The sequence below is a fragment of the Callorhinus ursinus genome, unplaced genomic scaffold (genome assembly GCF_003265705.2).
Source record: "Callorhinus ursinus isolate GAN/ISIS: 27379988/994484 unplaced genomic scaffold, GSC_fseal_2.0 scaffold4, whole genome shotgun sequence".
Classification (NCBI taxonomy): Eukaryota; Metazoa; Chordata; class Mammalia; order Carnivora; family Otariidae; genus Callorhinus; species Callorhinus ursinus.
In genome coordinates, this window is record NW_027397066.1 from 153,804,597 (window position 1) to 153,824,543 (window position 19,947).

The 19,947-nt window shown below is 39.5% G+C and overlaps 1 protein-coding gene across 5 annotated transcripts in view; it reads left to right on the forward strand.

Moving 5' to 3' along the window:
- The first annotated feature begins 1,073 nt into the window (after positions 1–1,073).
- CCDC25 (coiled-coil domain containing 25) overlaps positions 1,074–19,947 on the forward strand; it is a 39,159-nt gene continuing 20,285 nt past the window's right edge. For 2 of the 5 annotated variants that reach the window (XM_025873783.2, XM_073892555.1), the window contains exons 1-4: positions 1,074–1,223; positions 6,103–6,150; positions 10,188–10,227; positions 14,827–14,878. In XM_025873783.2, coding sequence (XP_025729568.1) covers positions 1,196–1,223; positions 6,103–6,150; positions 10,188–10,227; positions 14,827–14,878 — 168 coding nt within the window. In that variant the 5' untranslated portion in view covers positions 1,074–1,195. The remainder of the gene's footprint in view (positions 1,224–6,102; positions 6,151–10,187; positions 10,228–14,826; positions 14,879–19,947) is intronic. The other 3 variants (XM_073892553.1, XM_025873784.2, XM_073892554.1) reach the window with 3 other exon arrangements.

Below are 19,947 nucleotides of genomic sequence, written 5' to 3' on the forward strand. Positions count from 1 at the left end.
TCACAACCTGTGAGATATGTATTATCATTCCCATTTTACTGAGACTAAAACCGAGGGCCTGAAAACAAGTACTATTTATAGGATATAGCTAGGTTCTTGCTTTGGGAAGCCATACGATTCTTAAAGTACCCACGGGTTGTCAGCTACTGTTATTATCTTTGTGTCACCAGATCCTGGTAGTCTTTGGCACATTTTTAGTTCTAAATAAATTTAGTTAAAGGATGCACTTTACTTCATAGAATGTAGTCTGTCGGAGTGAAGAGAAATAATCAGGTCAAAACTAACTGCTGGGGAGCTTTATATAAGTAATATTATTCCCACTTGACAAAAGCAGTTAGATTTCTAAGTTTCATTTGTTTGGAATTTGCCCTATCACAGAGGTAATAGATGGCCGATCTTAGATTTAACGGTAGAACAGTCCCGAGTCCAAACCCCAAGAAGCATATGCCTCTGTGGAATATCATTAGCAAATCACTTTAGTTGAGAGCTCACTATGTTCTAAACCCTTTACGCCTGTTAACTTACTTAACCTTAGAAAAATAACCTGTGAATGAGTTGCTCTATTCCTCTTCATTTTGCAGATCAGGTAAGCGAAGCACAGAATGTGCCCAACAAACGCCTTACAAGTGGTGGAGCTAGAATATGAATAGTGGAAGAATTCGCGTTCATTTCAAAATAAAATGAGCTCTTACTACGTGCCAAGTACTGTGATTGGCACAGTGAACGCCTATCTGTGAAGAAGGCAAATGGTTTCAATGCTGTCAGGGAGCCCATCAGCGGGTGATGGGTAGCAAATACAACCAACAGGCCTCAAGATAGGACAGCCCATTCGATGGAGGTTCTAAAAATAAAGTCGGCCAAAGGTATTTATCTTTTTAAAGAAGATAGAATTTCCCCGCTGCGTTTCCCAACCACGAATTGTCCTAGCTCCATCTTCTTTCCTTCTTCAACCCCCCAACCAATGATTGCCATTAGCGCGCCTGCACCCTCCCCCGCCACCGGCACCCCTCCGTACCCCGCCCCCCCGCCAGGATTAAAGATGGCGCCAAAGGGCTGGCGTTATGACGCGACCCGACGTCCGCCGGAAGTGCGCGAGGAATTCCGGGAAACAGGCGGCCTCCGCTCTCTGGTATCCTGAGCTGTCGAGTTGAGTGCTTCTGTTTCGCGCTGGAGTATCTGCGCCGCCGCCGGGATCATGGTGTTCTACTTTACCAGCAACAGCGGTGAGTGGGCGCCGTAACCTCCTCCGTCCCTGCTTGACAGCGGGGCTCCGAAGCCGGGACCCCCAAGCTGCTGTTCAGCCTGAACTTCATCCTAAAACTGCTCCTCCTCGGTAGTGGGTGCTTCTTCCTGCGCCCTTTCGGTCCCCACTTTGTGTCCGTCCCTGTCGTCCCCGTGTGCCCCTTGTCAGGGCCTGGGGGAGCGTAGATGGACCATCACCCCTGCTGTCTTTGCATCCGGGAGTTGTTTTTCTCGGAAAGACCTCCCTTCGCTACCTGGAATTGGGCAGAGTTTGTGGGCTTCTTTATACCCCCGTCGCAGGTGTTACTCCCACCTCCTTGGCCTTTATTCTCACTGCGTCCTGGTAATTACCCACTTTGTAGGAGAAAGGAGACACCTGCCAACCACACTGCCTTCCAGGAAGTGCGCCCTACCCTTCTAGGATAGCGTTGTAGGTCTTGGAATGCAACAGAAAACAATAAAAAGACCGTGGAGTGGCGGTACAGCCACTCACTGGGCCGAGTTGACGTCCCAGATCTCAAAAATTGACATATGATAGTGTTTCTTATTTGTCTTTGGCAGCCAAGGAGAGCGTTCTTTAAGTTCCCAGGAAGTGCTATGTCTTGACCTCGTTTTTTCTGCGTATGTTGTTCCCTTTGCTTGATCAATCCCATTAACTCCCGTAAGACAGCTCTGGCTCATCTTTTACAAATGACTCTCCCAACCTAACTCCCACCCAGAGATTGCTTAGCTAAACCTCTTTAGGGGACTCTCTTAACACCCCGTGTGTATCTTTGGTATTGCTCTTATCATATGGTATTAAATGCTGTCTGCTTAATCTAGAGCGTAAGCTTCTTGAGGACAGGGTCAGGATCTCCTTGTTTCCCTAGTCTAGTGCCTGGCTCATAGTAGTTGATAAATGCTTGTTGAATAAAGGTATTTTTTGACTTAGTCATAGCACATACTATTCTATTGTTACTCTCTCTGCTTGCTTGTTAAACGTGAGATTGAAGGGAAACTAGCCCCATGTTGTTGAAAAGGGTGATGATACTTTCTCTGAAGATGAGAACATTAAGGCCCAAGGAATTTGCTCACGGACTGCCCCCCATTCCATGACACTGTCACATCTCATTATTTTTTTCAGTAGTCTAGACTTCCACAGTGTGCTATAAACCATTTCTCTGCCTTTATAGATTTGGTTTGTCTTACCCATATTATTAAAATTACCAGAAACAATTCACACTAGCCTGAAAAGCCATTATAGGCCCCTAATAGCATCCTCCCTCTTTTTTGTTTGCACACTTTGTCCTAACTCCAACATCTCTTTTTAGCTTCTCCACTCATGAGAGTTCCCAACAACATAGGTATCCAAAGAAGCCCAACAATGGAATAAAAAATACAGGCAGGGTATGTAGGTACTACATGTTTTTTATGTTAGCTGCCTTATTCTCCTTAAAGCCATTCTAATTCTTTGAGCTATGTTCATATTTACAAAGATGCCTGTAATAGAACAGTGTTTCAGAAGATTATGGGTCATATTTTTCTCATTGGCTTCCATTAAAAGGCTAGAACTGCTTCCTGTTGGAAAAATATTTGGACTTTAACAAAAACGTACCTGGGCAGCAAATCTTTAAAATTGCAAAAGGGGCGCCTGGTTGGCTCAGTCGGTTAAGCGTCTGCCTTCGGCTCAGGTCATGATCCCGGGGTCCTGGGATGGAGGCTCATATCGGGCTCCCTGCTCGGCGGGGATCCTGCTTCTCCCTCTCCGCCTGCCCCTCTCCCTCTCTCAAGCTCTCTCTTGTTCTCTCTCTCTCTCTCAAATAAATAAAATCTTTTAAAAATAAAATTGCAAAGTTAATGAAAAAATTATAACTGTCAGTAAAATAGTAATGAAACCTTAACATATTCCATTAGAGAAAACAACCTGAACATACAGAATCTTCAGGAAATGACTTCATCTAGCTAGCCAAGCTTTTCAACCAACTTAAGGTTTACTGTATAAAAACTGTTTTTAAATGGGGAGAAAATCTCAGTTACAAAGTTTTTGCCTTTCCTTTTAAAATTAGTGTCTAACTAAAATCTCTTAAACTTTATTCATGTTTTCATGCTCTGTCCTAAGGGAATAGTGAAACATTAGCCTTACTGTATTTCCACTGTCAAATTCAAGACCATCTGATTTATGGACCCACGAAGTATCTGCACTTGGCTCATTAAGTCCATCTGTACTTTTAGTACCTTTTAATTGCATCTACCTCAAGATAGATTGTTATGTAAATTACGAAATTATCACAGAGCCTCTAAAGTTGGATTGGTTGCTACACCTGAATCCGGTACCTTTAAGATGACTAGTTTCCATACTAATCAACCCTATTCTTTGGGCAAGAGTAACAAAAGTACTAGAATAATTCAATTTACTTTTCCCTTTATCCCTATTAACATACACAGGAACTTCATTCAGACTTCTTGCTCAGCAGTTTTGCTCCTTTTTATTTTGAATTTTCTATTTTGACTAATTTCGGTCTTTCAGGAAAGTTACAAAATAGATTTCCTTTCTAACCTCTCAGATCCCCCAAATTCTAACATTAGAACTTATTTCTTTCTTTTCCTCTTTCTTTTTCTTCATCTCCCTCTCTCCACACACGCGTGCACATGTGCACACACACACACATTTTTTCTTGAGCCATTTGTCTGTCACATTTTACCCCTAAATACTTCAGGGTTCCCCCCCCCAAATCAAAGATGTTCTGTTATCAAAAAGCATTCCTCATTATCAAAATTAGGAAATTAACATTGCAGCAATACTATTAACTCATCAGCTTTTATTTGGTTTTCATTGGTGTCCTAATAATGCATTTATAACAAAGGAACATTACAAATCGTTGTTGCATTCAGTTGTCATTCATTACTCTTCGGCCTATTCTAATCTGGAGCAGTTGCTCAGTCTTTGTCTTTCATGACACTGTTGTTGAAGAATTATTTTGTAGAATACCCCTCAGTTTGCATTTGAGTTATGTTCTTAATCACCTCATTTTATAGTCAACCATCCAAACAATTGTCTGTCACTCTCTTGGCTATAATTTAGATGGCTTAGCCTGCACAAACAGCTTTATTTTATTTTAATCATTTGAAAAATTACTTTCGTTCTGATTATAAAAACCATCTATATGTTTGGTAAGCCAGCTAGCCAAGGTAAGTATTGTTAACAGTTATATGTATATCTTCCCATACATATAAAGAAAATAGGTACATATGTTAAGCATCTAGTTGTAAACATGCATATACAACTGTATATTCATTTTTTACAAATTGAATCTTGCTGTATGTATAGAAAAATACTGTTATTTAATTTCTACCTTTTGTTTTCGGTGGGTAGGTGGTATTTTGTTTATGGATGTGCTACCAAGTGTTTAACCAGTCTTAATGAGTGTTTAGGTTGTAAAAAGAACATCATTGCTTGATAGAGTAATTATAGCATATACTTAGTGGTGACATTACAGGATCAAAGAGTGTACACATAGGATAAAGCTGGGGTTGTGCAGAGACCATCTGAAATGGCTTTATTTCTGCACTTCTGCCATTTGTTATAATGGCTGTTCTGGCTATGCTAAGGCCTTACCAAGCTAATGGAATGCTCAATTATAGACTAGTATTTCTGTCAACTAGTCAGTGCAAATATTCTCTCCTTTTCAGATAGTTCTCTCAACTACTTCCAGGTAATTTTGAGTTGTGGTCATTATAACTGTTGACTGAAGGAAATGGGATTTTCCTTCCCCAAGAGAGGCAACTATGATAATTTAAAGAGCTTCTCATTGCTGAAAGTACAGGCAATTTATTTAAGAATTTAAGAATTTATACATGAGCGTGCTACCCCCTGGCCTTCAGAGCTCCACTCACATGTACTAGTTCTGTGCTCTGGAGTGACAGCCAACAAGCTGCCCAGACGGGGGGCCCAGTGACAATATATTAACTCAGGAGTTTAGATCCAGATGGGGTCAAACAAGTTTTGGTAGACTAGCTTGGAAACCCAGTGCCCAGATAGAATTTCAATTTCAGAAACTTAACTTTTTGTTTGACTCCAGATGGAGTATGCCTGCAGTAAAAGACACTAGCTCGGTAAAGCAAATGTCATTTCCAAGGTAAGCCATACCTAGAATATTCAGTTTGGTTTAAGGCATTGGTTCCTAACACTCACTTCACATTGGAAATAGTTGAAGAGCCTTTGAAAAAACACACCATTGCTTATCCACCAGAAATTTGGATTTGGTTAGTCTTAGTGGAGCTGGGACATAATTAGGTGATTCTAATGTGTGATCGGGGTTCAGAGTCACTGATTTAGAAGATGCTTGACCATCTTTCCCCAGAATGGGATAGTCCATTATAATATGCAACATACCTGGAAGGTAACTAATATTGCCTAAATAAAATTATGAAAAAACTCATCAAAGTATAGGAGCCTATTTTTAAATGGTTGAGGTGAAGGTTGGGTTGTTGTTTGTTTTTTTACTCTTTTGAAGAAGGCAGAAGTATAGGACTGAACTGGAATTGTATTGAACTGTATCCCTGATGAAAGTAGGGAAGTGGCTATTCTATAATAAGGGTCAATAAACTTGTCCTATTTGGGCCAGGTATTAAATATTTTAGACTTTGTGAGCCACATACAGTCTCTGTAGCTTTATTCTTCTTCATTTTGTGTTTTCAACTCTTTAAAAATGTAAAAGTCATTTCTTAGCATGGGGGCTGTCCAAAAACAGGGCTGGATCTGGCATCTGGGCCATGTGTTGCCAACCTCTAATCGAAGCATTTGTCATGTTTTTTTCCATGAAGCAGTTTTGTTGGGGATGAAGTTCTCTAACTGTTTTTTATATTTTTGTTTTGTCTTAGTTAACTCATCTGCTTACACTATTTACATGGGAAAGGATAAATATGAAAGTAAGTTTTCAAAAGCATTTGATTTTGAAATTTCCATCAGGTAAGTGTTAACTGCCTTCTCCCCAACCCCCCACAGTTGGTCAGATTTGAGTTTCCAGCTAACTACTACTAGTTAAGCCCATTATAAGGAACTTCAGTGTGTTAACTTTCCTAGAATTTAGTTATATCAAATAATATTGGGGCCTATTGGACCACTTGTTGCTGATTAGAAACTTAACTTTTACTAAGAGTTTTGTGGTATCGTTTGATTTAGGGTGATATGAATCAGAGGTTAACCTGTGCTAACTTATGTCAAGTAAAAATCATCTGTGACTTGGTTGAAAAGATCATTTTCTGTACATTTTACCCCATTTAAGAATAGAGGAAACATACTTTTAGGGTTTTTGAGGCTGAAGATGGCTCTTTTTGAGTTATGAAATGTTAACATTATTTTTTCAAACTTTGTTGATCACTCTCATCAGAATGAAATCAATTCCATACTGTACACATTGATGTAACTAAAACAAAAATTTACAAAAAAATACCCAAACTCTTTGCTATGCCCTCTTTTCTGTTTTGTTTTATTTTTACAAAGCTAAACTCAACCAGCTGAATTAATTTCTTGACCCACTAATCAATGTGAACTAAAGTTTAAAAGGGAAAACTGCTTGCTCTGGAGCAGTGAGTTGACAGCACTGAGCTGAGGGAGAAAAGATCTGCAGCAGGGGAGCTTGGAGACCTGACAGAAGCATTCTTCTTCAAGCTTGGAGAAGACACAGTGGCTCTTCTCACAGGGATAGTGTTATGTTTTGGAAAAGAGCTCTCTGAAGTCAGGCCCATCTGCGTTAAAACCCCAGCTCTTAGCAGACTAGCTGTAGTCACTTCACCTCTCTGAACCTCACATTGCTGAGATATAAGGAGAGCATCATGGGCCAGTATCTGCCTTGCAGGGGTGTGAGGGTTAAATGGAAGAGCCTGAGTAAAGCACCTGGCCCAGGGTGGGCGCTCAGTAAACTGATGGAGTTTTTTTAGCTTTCCAGAGCTGGCTCCTCCCTCTCCTGGGACCACTCCAGGGCCGGGTGACCGTTTCAGTAATCTGAGAGCTGGCCAATTCCCTCCAATTACTTTTCTTGAACCTCCGGGTATTGCTTCCCCGCCCCAACCCCCGGCCCTAAAACCATCAGTCTGTTCTAGGTGCAGTTTGAAACTGACAACAGTTTAAGCTTGATTCTCTAAAAGAGGCAAGTATAACATTCTTCAGTATGAGACATTTGACATGAATGAAATAAATAAAGCCAGAAAGGAAAAAATGTCAAAGAACAGTAATGTTATATATTACTGTAGTATATATAGATTTATAACTATAGTTAACATATATACATATCTAATATAACACATACAGTGTAGCATATATAAAATATGTAATGTGATATGTGTAATAGCTGTGTAAATATATATAGTTATTATTCAGATCTATATAAATGGTTTAGAACTTTGCAATGATACTGGTTGCCATAAAGCAGAATCAGAATAAGCAAGACTATTACATCCTATCCAAGAAAAAAAAAACAAAAACGACCATAAAATAATTTTTAAACAGTGTTTTCTTATAATGAATTTATGCCATTGTCTCTGGTGTGACTTATGGAGAAGCAGCTGTATATTAATACTTGAGTTTTCTATTTCTCCTAGTAACTCATACATCATCATAGGTAATTTGTATTTTTTTCTTTGTATCCTCCTGATGAATGTGCCTGAGAAGGGGATGCTATCTCCTTGTATGAGATTGAGCAAGGAGGCACTGTTAGAACCAGTCCTGCTTATCTACAGTAGATATGGATCCACACCTGATTAAATCTACTTTTCTTTCTACCACATCAAGGATGCAAGCCCAAGACTTAGGTTACTGAGAAGCACCTAAAGGAGAGCTGCTACATACGGTTGTGTGGGTTTTGCACTGTGTGACTCTGGGCAGGGAATTTTCTTACAGTGAAGGACAGCATTGATACTGCTTCCCACTGATGGGCTCCTGGTGGTACTGACCTAAGGCAGCTTTGCCAGTGACATTCCCACCATGTCTCTTTTTTCCTTCCATTTTAGTTTATGATTTGCTGGGGCTGATCTTCTTGGGGCCATATGCCAACCTGTCTGAGTAGCCAAAGAGGAAGATGTGGTCTGTGCTATTATAGCATTAAAGGTGGAGAGGTGCACACAAAAATAATGGGTCATTTTGCTGTGAACCTAAAATTCTCTAAAAAATGAAGCCTATTTTAAAGAGTATGGGTGAAATGAAGCAATATGAATAAGTGCTGTAGCAGTAGAGGGGGCAGAGAGTAAATGTGATTGCGAGAGAACCAAGAAGGCTTCGTGGAGAAGGGTTAGGATGGGCTTGATTGCAGCCCATTTAAAGGAATGTCAGTTGTAGAAACTTGTTATCTACAGATATAAATCTAGATACACAATTTATGCCTACAGATGTAAATTTAGATTCTTTCCAGAGCCCACTGGAGTAGTATTTTGCTGTCATTAAAATGTATGTAGAAAAAAATCTATGTGTAGAACATTTTTTCCCCATGACCACTTGGAGTCATTTGGAGGTGTCAGCTTTCCTAGTCTGCTTTGTAAGAAAGGTATTACATTTTTAAAGTACCCCATTTTCTAGTGCTCCTAGCACTTCATACTTATGTCTAATAGCCTTGATGACTTCAGACAAATGACTAGATGGAACATAAATGAATTTTTAATTGAATAATTTACTTTCACTAAAAAGCTTTCAGATGTTTTCTTTTTATTAGCCAGCAGGTGTCACCAGGGAGCCAAACATTGCCTGACTGAGGAAAAGAGGTTTTTATATTTCCCTTTACTTTTTTTGATTACTTGTTGGCTATTGGCTCGGCTTCCCATTTAAGCTAGTAGAAAGCCCTTCAGAAAATTTATGGTGTCTGCCGTTTCTGAGAGTACCCTCATCCAAGATTTATCATCCTTTTGTTTTTCTGGAAAATGAATACCTTTCAAGTTAGATAGATTATACTCTCTTGGGTACATTTTAAACCATCATTTCAATCATTGTCTAATACTTTAAATAATGCTTTTGTATTAAACACAATTAGTTTCTAATTATTAATGTGGCTATTGGAAATGTATATTGATATTACCTTTCTGTAGTGATATATATTATTAGCCTTAAAAATGTAAAAGTATACATTTTGAATGAATAACTCACCTTTTATAAATATGCTTTGAAAGAAATAATCAGGAATATGGACATACTTATTTTAAAAATATTTACTGAAGCATTTATAATTAAAAACAATCCAAATCTGAACAGTAGAAAAGTTTATTCACATGATAGAATTAAGTAGTCATTGTTTCCAAAGAACGTTTTCATTTTTTATTTTACTTTGATCTAATAAATACATAGCTTAAAAATTGAAATAGTAACAGAATGCGTGTCATAAAAACATCAGTTTTTCACCCTATTCTTTCCAATACCCGTGTTCCATCCCACAGAGACCGTTTTAACTTGTAGCTATTTCTTCTATTCTGTTTTTCTTTTTGTATGTGACAGAATTTTAGGTGATTTTTACTTCCTTTTTTATACTTCTGGTGGTTATTTTATCTTCCAATGTTCTACAATTTTATAATTGAGAGGTCTTTTTTAAAAAGTAAAATGCAGTCCACTGATTAGCAAAGCCATTTTAACAAATAAGTTTCTTACAGTGAATCAATTTTCTTGGACCTCACCTAACTTCTTAGCTGCTCTAATTTGAAGTTTTACTGTCTTTTAATGGAAATATTTTTGAAGTTTCTTATAAGTATTATTATAAAAATAATAACAATTATGATGGCCCAAATGTAAAAACCATTTTTACGAATTTTTTTTCCTGTATTATTCAAGCATCATAGCCTCTGAATTACTCTTTCCTCCATTAAGGGAGAGAAACACTTGTGGAAAGGCTTGGGATTTCTCCACTCCCCCGCTTACTATAAACTCTGGCATATTTTCATTTGACAGGTTTTTTTTAACCTTTTCTTTGTTTTCTTGTTCCTCACTATAGATGAAGATCTAATAAAGCATGGCTGGCCTGAAGATATTTGGTAAGTAACAACTCTGGTTCTCCTTTCTATGCCTTATTTACTTTCTTAGATTTGGCCAACCACCTGACTTTTATGATGAAACCTAGAACTCTTGCTTTGCATTTTGTTTATGAATGGTCAGTGGTAAGTAGCTGCCTGCCAGCCCCCTTCATTTATAATTGCCGTGTAAACTGGGGTTGACCATAGAGGCTTCTGGAACCTAGACATTCTTTAACCTCATATGTGGTCTTCTCAGAGTGGACTAGTGAGACCACCTCACTCAAACACTCAGACCACTCTTCTTGAAAGGACGAAGGATGGATGAGGGCTTCACAAGTAGCAGTGAGGAAAATAGAAACTTCCGTGTAGATGAAATAGATAGAGCATCTGACCAGGTCCAGCTTTAAAGAAAACACAGGCTGGGTTCCCTTTGTCTTCTCAACTCCCTCATGACGTTAGCCCTGTCTTGATCCGCCTCTACTCCCTCTTTCTAAAATATTTTCTGGAAATTTAAAGAATAATAATTGTACTTTCTTTCTCTCCTTCCAAGATAATTTATTCTTGCTGTTCACAAAACCCAGCCCAAAAAACAATGACCAATGAACAAAAAACTCCTTCATTTTAGTTGAATTCTTTTCCTTTTCTAACTGCCTTAGAATGTCATATGGGCATTTCTACCACTCGGACCTCAAACCTTTTAGGAGGACATGGGCTCCCATGACTTTCATGTAACACTGTCGAGCTCAGTTTGCTTTCCTTTTCTGTCTTCAGCTTCTACTCTTGTGATGTGTCTCTCCTGGAGCCTAATTCTATATATAGAGCTGGGTGTGGTCTCCACAACTCCAAACACCCCCGGCCAAATGCTATCCCTAAAGATAAGCACACAGATCCTCTTTGTTTTAATGATAATAATAATGAACACTTACTGAATACCTAGCTATATGCCAAGTACTGGTAGGTGTTTACTTTATTAATACATTTAATTTCACAGTAGCCCTGTAAAAGAGTTACTGGTATTAAGCCCATTTTCAGATGAGGAAGCTAAGGCTGAAGGAAACTGAACAGATGTGCTCAGGTTGTTGCTGGCCACCCCCCCAGCCGGCTTTAGTTCTGAATTACCAGTTTCTTTCTTCCCTTCGGCTGCTGCTCTTTGGCTAAGGATGCCTTCCTTCCTCAGGCCATTGCTGCAGCTCTCTCTGGACCTCTTTTCTCCAAGTGTGGGCCTGGATCCTTCACTCAATTCCCTAGAGACACAGAGGTTAGGCACTTTTTAAAAAGAGCTGCTTGATTTTCAGTAGAGTGGACAGCATTGGACATTTAATAGGAAAACTGTTGCACAGAGACTAACTTAAGCTCCCCCCAGATGTGGCCATCCTCAGAACCCCCCGGGCCCAGCTGCAGACACCCACCAAAGGGCTCCTCCTCTGTTGCTCCAGCCTACCCCATTATGGAGGGGCTAATTCATGATGCAGAGGAAATGCTTTCCTGTTTGTCCTCACTAAAGGAACCAAGAGGCACTATAAACCTGAGGAATTTTAAAGTCTTTTTTTTTTTTTTTTTTTTAATTTCCCCCCTGTTCCAGCACAGTGGCCCATCTTCTGAACTCAAATACCAGGTGTCATCAGGTAGACACTGCTTTGTACCCCCTTACCTCAGGTCGGGGGTTTGCAATGCCCAGGGCTTCTAGATTGAGTGCTGCTTACCTTCCTGGAACTTTATAAGTCTAAAGTTGTCCTCCTATGAGGACAACGATTACTTTGTTTACTACCACATCCCATTCCCTACCATAGGACCTGGCCCATGGTACACGTTCAGGAAAAATTGACTCTCTGCCTCTCTAGCGATGATCTCTCCTGGACATTTCTTCATAATAACTGCATTCTGGTATCTCCATTTTGAGCACCTGTCACCGAGCTGCATTATTTCAGTTGTCCTTAAAGCCCAAAGATCTCCAGATCCTGTCAAGGGATATTAGAATGGCCACACCTGTTATGTAGTTATCTGCTGTGAATTTTTAAACATGTCAGCTTTGAGGCATAAGTACCTGCATAGTAAAGGTTACATATTCAGATGCATCACGAAAGTCAATTTACCACAGCCTTTTACCTGACTTTTTTTTTTTTAATTAAATAAGTGGAAGAGAAATTTCTAATTTATAACATACACTCTCTGTGTTCTGAGTTGGGTTTTTTATTTCATTATGGTTGATTATCTCCTGGAATGCTATTTAACCAAATTGGTGTCTACAGATACCTTGATAGCCATCTTGACACCCTTGAGACTAATGACTGTTGTTGGAAGTGATTGACTTTCACTTTTAGAACCTATTCGAGGCCTAATGTGAGGTAGAATAGCCAGCCCTAAATTTCAAGACTGTTCTGTCAGTCCTGGAAACATTCCTGGGCATACTAGGAATGATTCAGTTGATCGACATTCCGGGGTAGTTTTTCAACATGGTTCACTCTGAGATAAATTATGGAACTCTACCTGTGTGAACATCAGCATCTGATTATACCAGAAAACCTTCTGAGGCACCTTTAAGCAAAGGATTTTCCCAGGACTAAATGAGAATGGAACTGAATTTATCTTTAAACAAAAGAAAATAGAAATAGTGTGTGTTTACTGCCTCCAAACTCCCTAATGAACAGTATTTCCAGGGACTCCACTTTCAGGAGTTAAATGACTCAGCTTCTGAGGGCCTTCATCTCTGCATCCCCCGGTCACTGATGCTCATTTATTGAGCTTTCTAGTCTCTGCGTTCAGTAAAGAAAACAGTGATGAAGTAGAGAGAGAGGAAGATAACTAGGGAACTACTGGGCATGGTTTACACTTTTTGGAGTGAACATTTTAGAAGGTTTGGAAAGGTTTTTTTAAGGAAACTTGCTCACGATAGTTTGTTTGTAGAGGTATACCTACCAGCCTGGAGTTGGTCTGTGTATCAGCAGTGATATATTCTCTGTGTGTTTTGGCATTTCAACTACTTATGTATCACTCCATTCGATGTATATTGAATTATTTGTGTGTTTCTTTTGACAAAATTCCATATCAGAGACTTTTTCTTAAGGAAAATCAGAATACAATTGAGCTACTGTGGGTATGTAGGAAAGAGTTGTAAATGGAGAACTGGCTTAAAACAAGTTGGAATGGGAGAAGTTACTTCTCAGCTGAACTTGCTTCTTCATGGGTTCTAATCCTAGGATCCTGCAAGAGGGTAATGAGCTATGTAATTTCAGATTTGCAAAAACACATTTTTTTCAGTGGAAAAGGCCGAGCTGAAGACACTAATCAGTAGGAATCTCTTATATGGGAATGCAAATGAGTAAATGAACCAGTTGGGGAAAAATAAATCAATGTCCACTTCTGGCTAGCAGTAAAGGTTAATAATAGAACCTAGAGTCATCATAGACTGTCAAAAAAGTGTAATATTTTTCTGGATCCAAAGTGACTAACAAGATGCTTAACTTGTTGAAGAGAGAACACCGTAATCTTAACATTTATATAGAACCACGCTGTCTGCATCTTGTACTAGGTGTGAGTGTGTGACCATTTTCACCTCTGAAAGATACATTATTGCTAAGAAAATGTCTAGAGAAATATATACCTCCTTAGGTTTTTACTGAAAACTCTTTAGCCTGGAAAGTTAGGAACTAAGGAAGAGACGATTAAAGTTAACAGAATCCCAAAGTGACCATCATGTGTTACTGTTGTTTGGTGCTAGAGTCCTGGGGGTGTCTCTGGAAGTTGAGGAGAGAGAAAATCAACTTTATTTGGTGAATTATAAATATGAAAAACTTAGTATCTCAAAACGTTAAGATTAGGTGAGAAAAGAATTAAGTTTAGAAAGATTTCATTAAATTGGCAGATGATAGAGCCTTAATAAAAGGTAAATTTGGGACATTGGGATGGTAGGGCGTTCCAGATGTTTTTAGGACAATATCATAAAGGGCAACCCCCATGCTTTCCCAGAAGCCCTGTATTAGGGCCATTGTCAGATGTGAGGCAGGATGAATTGTTGGTCTGACCCATTTTATGACTCTTCCAACTCTGTGCTTCTCTTTGGATTGTTTTGCCATCGCTTGAAACTTAGGATGTCCCAAACCAAACCTCTCATCTTTTTTTCCCCAAACTGGTGTCACTTCCCCAAGCTGTAAAGTATTTCTCTCCGTGGTCCTGCCAGTCTCCCAGGCTTACAACACCGCAGTCTTGATGACTTCTTCCATTCCTTTCTCTCCTCACCTGAAATTCCTTTCTCTGTGTTTTCTCTAAGTCCCATGCTTCAGTCAGGGACCCTCTAAACCTCAGTCCATCAGTGAAGCCTTTGGTCATGGATAGCTCTTTCTCACTGGAAAAATCACCCTTTCCAGGGCATTTCCATTTATCGTCTCTAGTATTCATCTTGGCACTTAGTCTCACACAGCTGCAGAACCTTCCATGTTTATCTTACCTCTCCCAGTTGATAGTGCCTTTGGAGGCGGTGACTGTGTTTTATACTCCCTATGGTGCTTGGCATGTGGTGAGCACTGAGTTAATACTTTCTGGACTAGAATGCTTTAAAGGCAAGGGGTCTGAGGAGGTGGTTGTCTTGTACCTCTTGCTAAAAGTGGTTTTCATTCTTTGTAGGTTTCATGTGGACAAACTCTCTTCGGCTCATGTATACCTTCGATTACATAAGGTAACTGGATTTAAACATGGACTCGTGACTTTTTCTCTAGCTATGAGCATCCTATCTTGTCCTCTGTCCTTTTTTTGCAGTTTAAATTGCTTAAAGTAATAAATATGTACAAAAGTTGGAAAATCAGCAAATGAAGAGATGTCTTACCCCTGACCTGGAAAATCACTAAGGGAAAGTCTGGTGATTTTTGGATACTTGGAAGGGGGCATAGTCCATATACCCCAGCTAGAACCACTGTCCCCACTGCGTAATTATCCTGCCAGTTCAGCTGTGTGGTTTGTCACCTCTGCTCTCTCTCCCTTTCATTTCAGTGGACAATTCTGGACCTTCTGTCTTTTCCCATGGAGATCATGTGTGGTTCCTTTTCACACTCCCTCACTGAGGGTGGATGTTCCCAGTTATCAGGGGCTTCTTTGGGACATTTAAAACAGCATTAGAATAGTAAGGGGAAAAGATGCAACGTTTCCTAGTAACATAAAAGCACTGGTTTTCTTTTTCTTTTTTTTTTTTTTTTTTTGAGGTAGTGGAGGTGTTTTCTGGAGCAGAAGACTTTACTTATTTTTTATTTGTTTTAAAGATTTTATTTATTTATTTTGTCAGAGAGAGAGAGTGAGTAAGCACAAGCAGGGGGAGTGGCAGGCAGAGGGAGAAGCAGGCTTCCCGCTGAGCAAGGAGCCCAATGTGGGACTCCATCCCAGGACCCTGGGATCATGATCTGAGCCAAAGGCAGATGCCCAACTGACTGAGCCACCCAGGCGTCCCAAAAGCACTGGTTTTCTAATGCCTTTACTTTCATATATTATATTATATTTTATTTTATTTTTTTATTTTTTTAAAGATTTTATTTATTTATGTGACAGAGAGAGATATAGCGAGAGAGGGAACACAAGCAGGGGGAGTGGGAGAGGGAGAAGCAGGCTTCCTGCAGAGCAGGGAGCCCGATGTGGGGCTTGATCCCAGGACCCTGGGACCATGACCTGAGCCGAAGGCAGGCACTTGACGACTGAGCCACCCAGGTGCCCCTCATATATTATATTTTACACAGTTGAATCATAGGGTATATATACTTGCTATATGTAGTACTTTTTTTTTTAACGTCTTACTTTGGAATGATTTTAGATTTAGAGAGAAGTTGCAGAGATAGTACAGAGTTCCCATATACCTCGTGCCTATTTCCCCCGCCATTGTGAACATCTTATCTTATTACGGCAGATTTGTCAGAACCAAGAAACCAACATTGGTACGTTACCATTAACTAAACTCTGGACTCTATTTTGATTTCACCAGTTTTTCCATTAATGTCCTCCTCCAGCCCAGTGTCCCACATTGTGTTTAATTGTCATGTCTGCCTAGGCTCTGGTCTGTGGCAGTTTCACACTATGAAAGTGTGAGACTCTCCCTCTTTCTCATGACCGTGACAATTTGAGAAGTACGGGTCAGGTTCTTGACAGAATATCACTCAGTTTGAGTTTATCTGATGTTTTTCTCATGACTAATGTTCTGGGTTTTGGAGGAAGAATAGCACAAAGGTGGAGTGCCCTCCGCATCACATCATGTCAAGGCTACCTGCATTAATAGAACTTAGCACTGATGTTGCTAACCTTCATCTCCTGGCCAGCTCAGTGTTTGCCGGGTTTGTCCACTGGAGTCTTGTTTTTCTCCCCCCTTCCGTACTCTGTTATTTGGAGACAAGTTACCAAGTCCAGCCCATACTCAAGGGGATGGGGATGGAATTAAACTCTACTTCTTGCAGTGGGGGGAGTATCTACATATATAAGGAAGATTCATCTCTTCTCCCCTATATATTTATTTATTTATTTTTTTTAAAGATTTTATTTATTTATTTGACAGAGAGACAGTGTGAGAGGAAACACAAGCAGGAGGAGCGGGAGAGGGAGAAGCAGGCTTCCTGCTGAGCAGGGAGCCCGATGCGGGGCTCGATCCCAGGACCCCGGGATCATGACCTGAGCCGAAGGCAGACGCTCAACGACTGAGCCACCCAGGCGCCCCTCCCCTATATATTTAATACAGTAGTTTATTTGTATCACTATGGACTCATATGTTTATTTTATACTCGGGGTTATAATCCAGTTCTTTGTTATTTGGTTGCTGAAATTGTCCCAGATTTAGTTGGAGCTCTTTCAGCTTGGCTCTTGTGTTCCTTTGATATGCTCCCATCCTTTGGTTTTTGAGCACTTCCTTGCTCTCTGGCTCTCTAAGATGCTGTGGGCTCATCTTGTATTTTCTCTGCCCCAGTCCTTGAATCAGCCCTTTCTCCAAGGAACCCTGATTCCTTTTATTGGGGAATGGTATTTAGAAGCCAAGATCTGGATGTGGTGTGCTCACTGCCCCTGGAGTGTCGTTGCTTCTAGGCCCTGTCAGAGGGCTAGGAACTACATGTATGTATACATGAGCTACAGAGCTAGGAACTACATGTAGGTAGACTAACGCATGTTAGTAATTCCTGTGAATCTTTGTTTCTGTGTCTCCATTTGTATCTATGTTAAGCTAAACACAAGCTCATACTGATGTCTTTGACAACTCTATTATTACAGAGGCCATTCTAGCCTTTTCTCCTTGCTTCTCTCTGTTACTTCTTCTCAGAGCGAGAAGCCTGGTTCCCACCATCCACCATCTATTTGCTTATTTGATTGCACTATTTGTGTAAGTGGTTTCAGATTTGTTAAGCTGTCTCCCCATTCAAAACAACTTTATCAACTAAAGTACAGTGTTTATGTGCAATTATTTTTGTCTTTTTGCCGTTAGTTTCCAGTCAAAATGCTGTTTTCCAGAGTTACTTGTAAGCTGCTCTATTTTTTACCACACGCCTTTGAGTGATGTCATGCCATGCACTTAGATTTTTTTTGTTTACATTCCATCCTGTTGTATTATTACAGTTGTTAATTCCCCTAGTTGATTGTATGACTCTTTAAAGTGACAGTGTGATAAACTTTTTCATCTTACCATATTATTTTCATATTTATTGTTTTGACTAGCTGCTTTGAGTTGGTGGATAATATGCCACAATTAATACAAAACCTCCCTTTCAGAATATAAGTTGTTTACAGTTTTCAGCATTATGAATCCCCAACAAGAAATGTTCTTTATGAACCATATTCTGTTTTTCTTTCAAAGTAAGTTTTTTACAATAATTCTCAGAAATGGAATCACTGAGCCAAAAGATAGAAACATTTGGTAAATCTTTCAGAGGCCGATTGCCCTCTAAAAATAATTGCACTAGTTTAAAATGCTACCTGATATATACAGGTTTTCCAAACCCTTCCTGGGATTTTACAACTTAAAAAAAATAGCAACCTTTTGACAATTTTTAAGTAAGTCTAAGATGCTATTTCATTATGATTATAATATTCACTTCTTAATCTATTAGCAAGGTTATGCACTGTGCCCCATCTTTATTTATACTGTTTATGTTTTTGAGAACTGTATTGTAAAGCACATCATGAGCTATGTCAAAAAGAGGAAGATTGTGAACTCTGCTGGAACAACAGTCTGAATTCTCCTTGGCAACTTCTTGCCATTTTGGAACTCTTTTAAGTTTGGAGAAAATAGAGTATGGTGTTACCAAGTTTCCTTTCGGTTCAGATTAAGTTTTTCTTTTCCTTTAGACTCTGCTGTGTCAGAAAATGGAAATAATAGTGGTAGTCCCAAGTTCACTTACTACCAGTTACTCCTTGTTTGAAAAGAAGTTTAATTTCATTTTCTTTTGGAAGCAACATCATGTGCTCAATAAAAATATGTGCTGTTTAGGGAACGTTGACCTGGTTGATCTGCAGTAAGTGGCGTAGCCTTTTGTACTCAGTAGGTACCAAGTGAGTGTTGGAGATGGAGTAAAACCAGTGGTTGGGGACCCAGACTGCTGGAGGGGAGCCCTGGCTCTCCTGCGTACTAGCTGTGTGACTTTGAGCAAGTCACCTAGCTGTGCCCATTTCCTCATCTGTAAAAGGGAGCTAACAGTACCTGTCTTCTTGGGCCATTGTGACGATTAAATGAGCTAGTATGACTGAAGCAGTTAGAATAATGCCTGGCACATGTTAGGCATCGTATGTGTTAACTTTTGGTTGTTGAATTCAGTTGAATTCAACCCAGACCTTGAAGATCAGAGATATTCAGCAGTGTTCTTTCCTAGGCTTCTTTGATTTTTGAAAACCCATAGAAAACCCTCAGCTATCTAGAGGTCTCTTACCTCATTGACAGAGATGGCACAAAGCCCACAGTCACAATTCTGACATTTACATATTGAGAGCACCTCAGACTCTCCAGTCAGAGTTCACTCTGACTTTATGCATAACGCTAAGCTGAAGGATTGTTTTTTTTTTTTTTTTTTTTTAAGTCCGCTCGTATTATATTAGAAGTAGCCAACAGGAAGATGAGATTGCTTCAGGAATACTGACAGACACAGGTAGTAAGAAGGGATATGAGGATGTTGGCTAATATCCAGGACCAAGAAACTACATTTCCATAAGAATTCCAAAGGCACTGTACTCTGGGGTCAGTTGCTACAACCCTTGGGCCTGGGTTCATCTCTCAGCTCTGTCACTTACTAGATTTAGGGGATCCTGGCCCAGTTACTTAACCCTGCTAAGCTTCATTTTCATCGTTGCTAAAGTGAAGATAATACTATCTATTTCATATGGCTGTTTACTTAGTGCCTGGCACATGGTGGGTACTTGAAAGTGGTAGCTGTTTTGTTCTATAATAGCAACCTTTTGACAATTTTTAAGTAAGTATAAGATGCTATTTCATTATGATTATAATATTCACTTCTTAATCTGAGCTGTGGTAGCTGTTTTGTTCTATAATTACTCATGTTGATTTATTTAGAATAGGGTCAGTCTGCCTCTGTGTATTTTTGAACCTCTATCACCATATTATGGCCTAGTGTAATGGTTGATATTCTTAGTAATGACATTGTGTTATCAAGATGTTAAATTCAGAATCCTTTCTTAAAGTGGTCAGGGAATTGCACATTATGAGCTATGTCATTAAAGTAGTGGCAAACTTAAATCACGTATTTTTTTGGTCAATGTTATGTATTTGAGACATCCTCA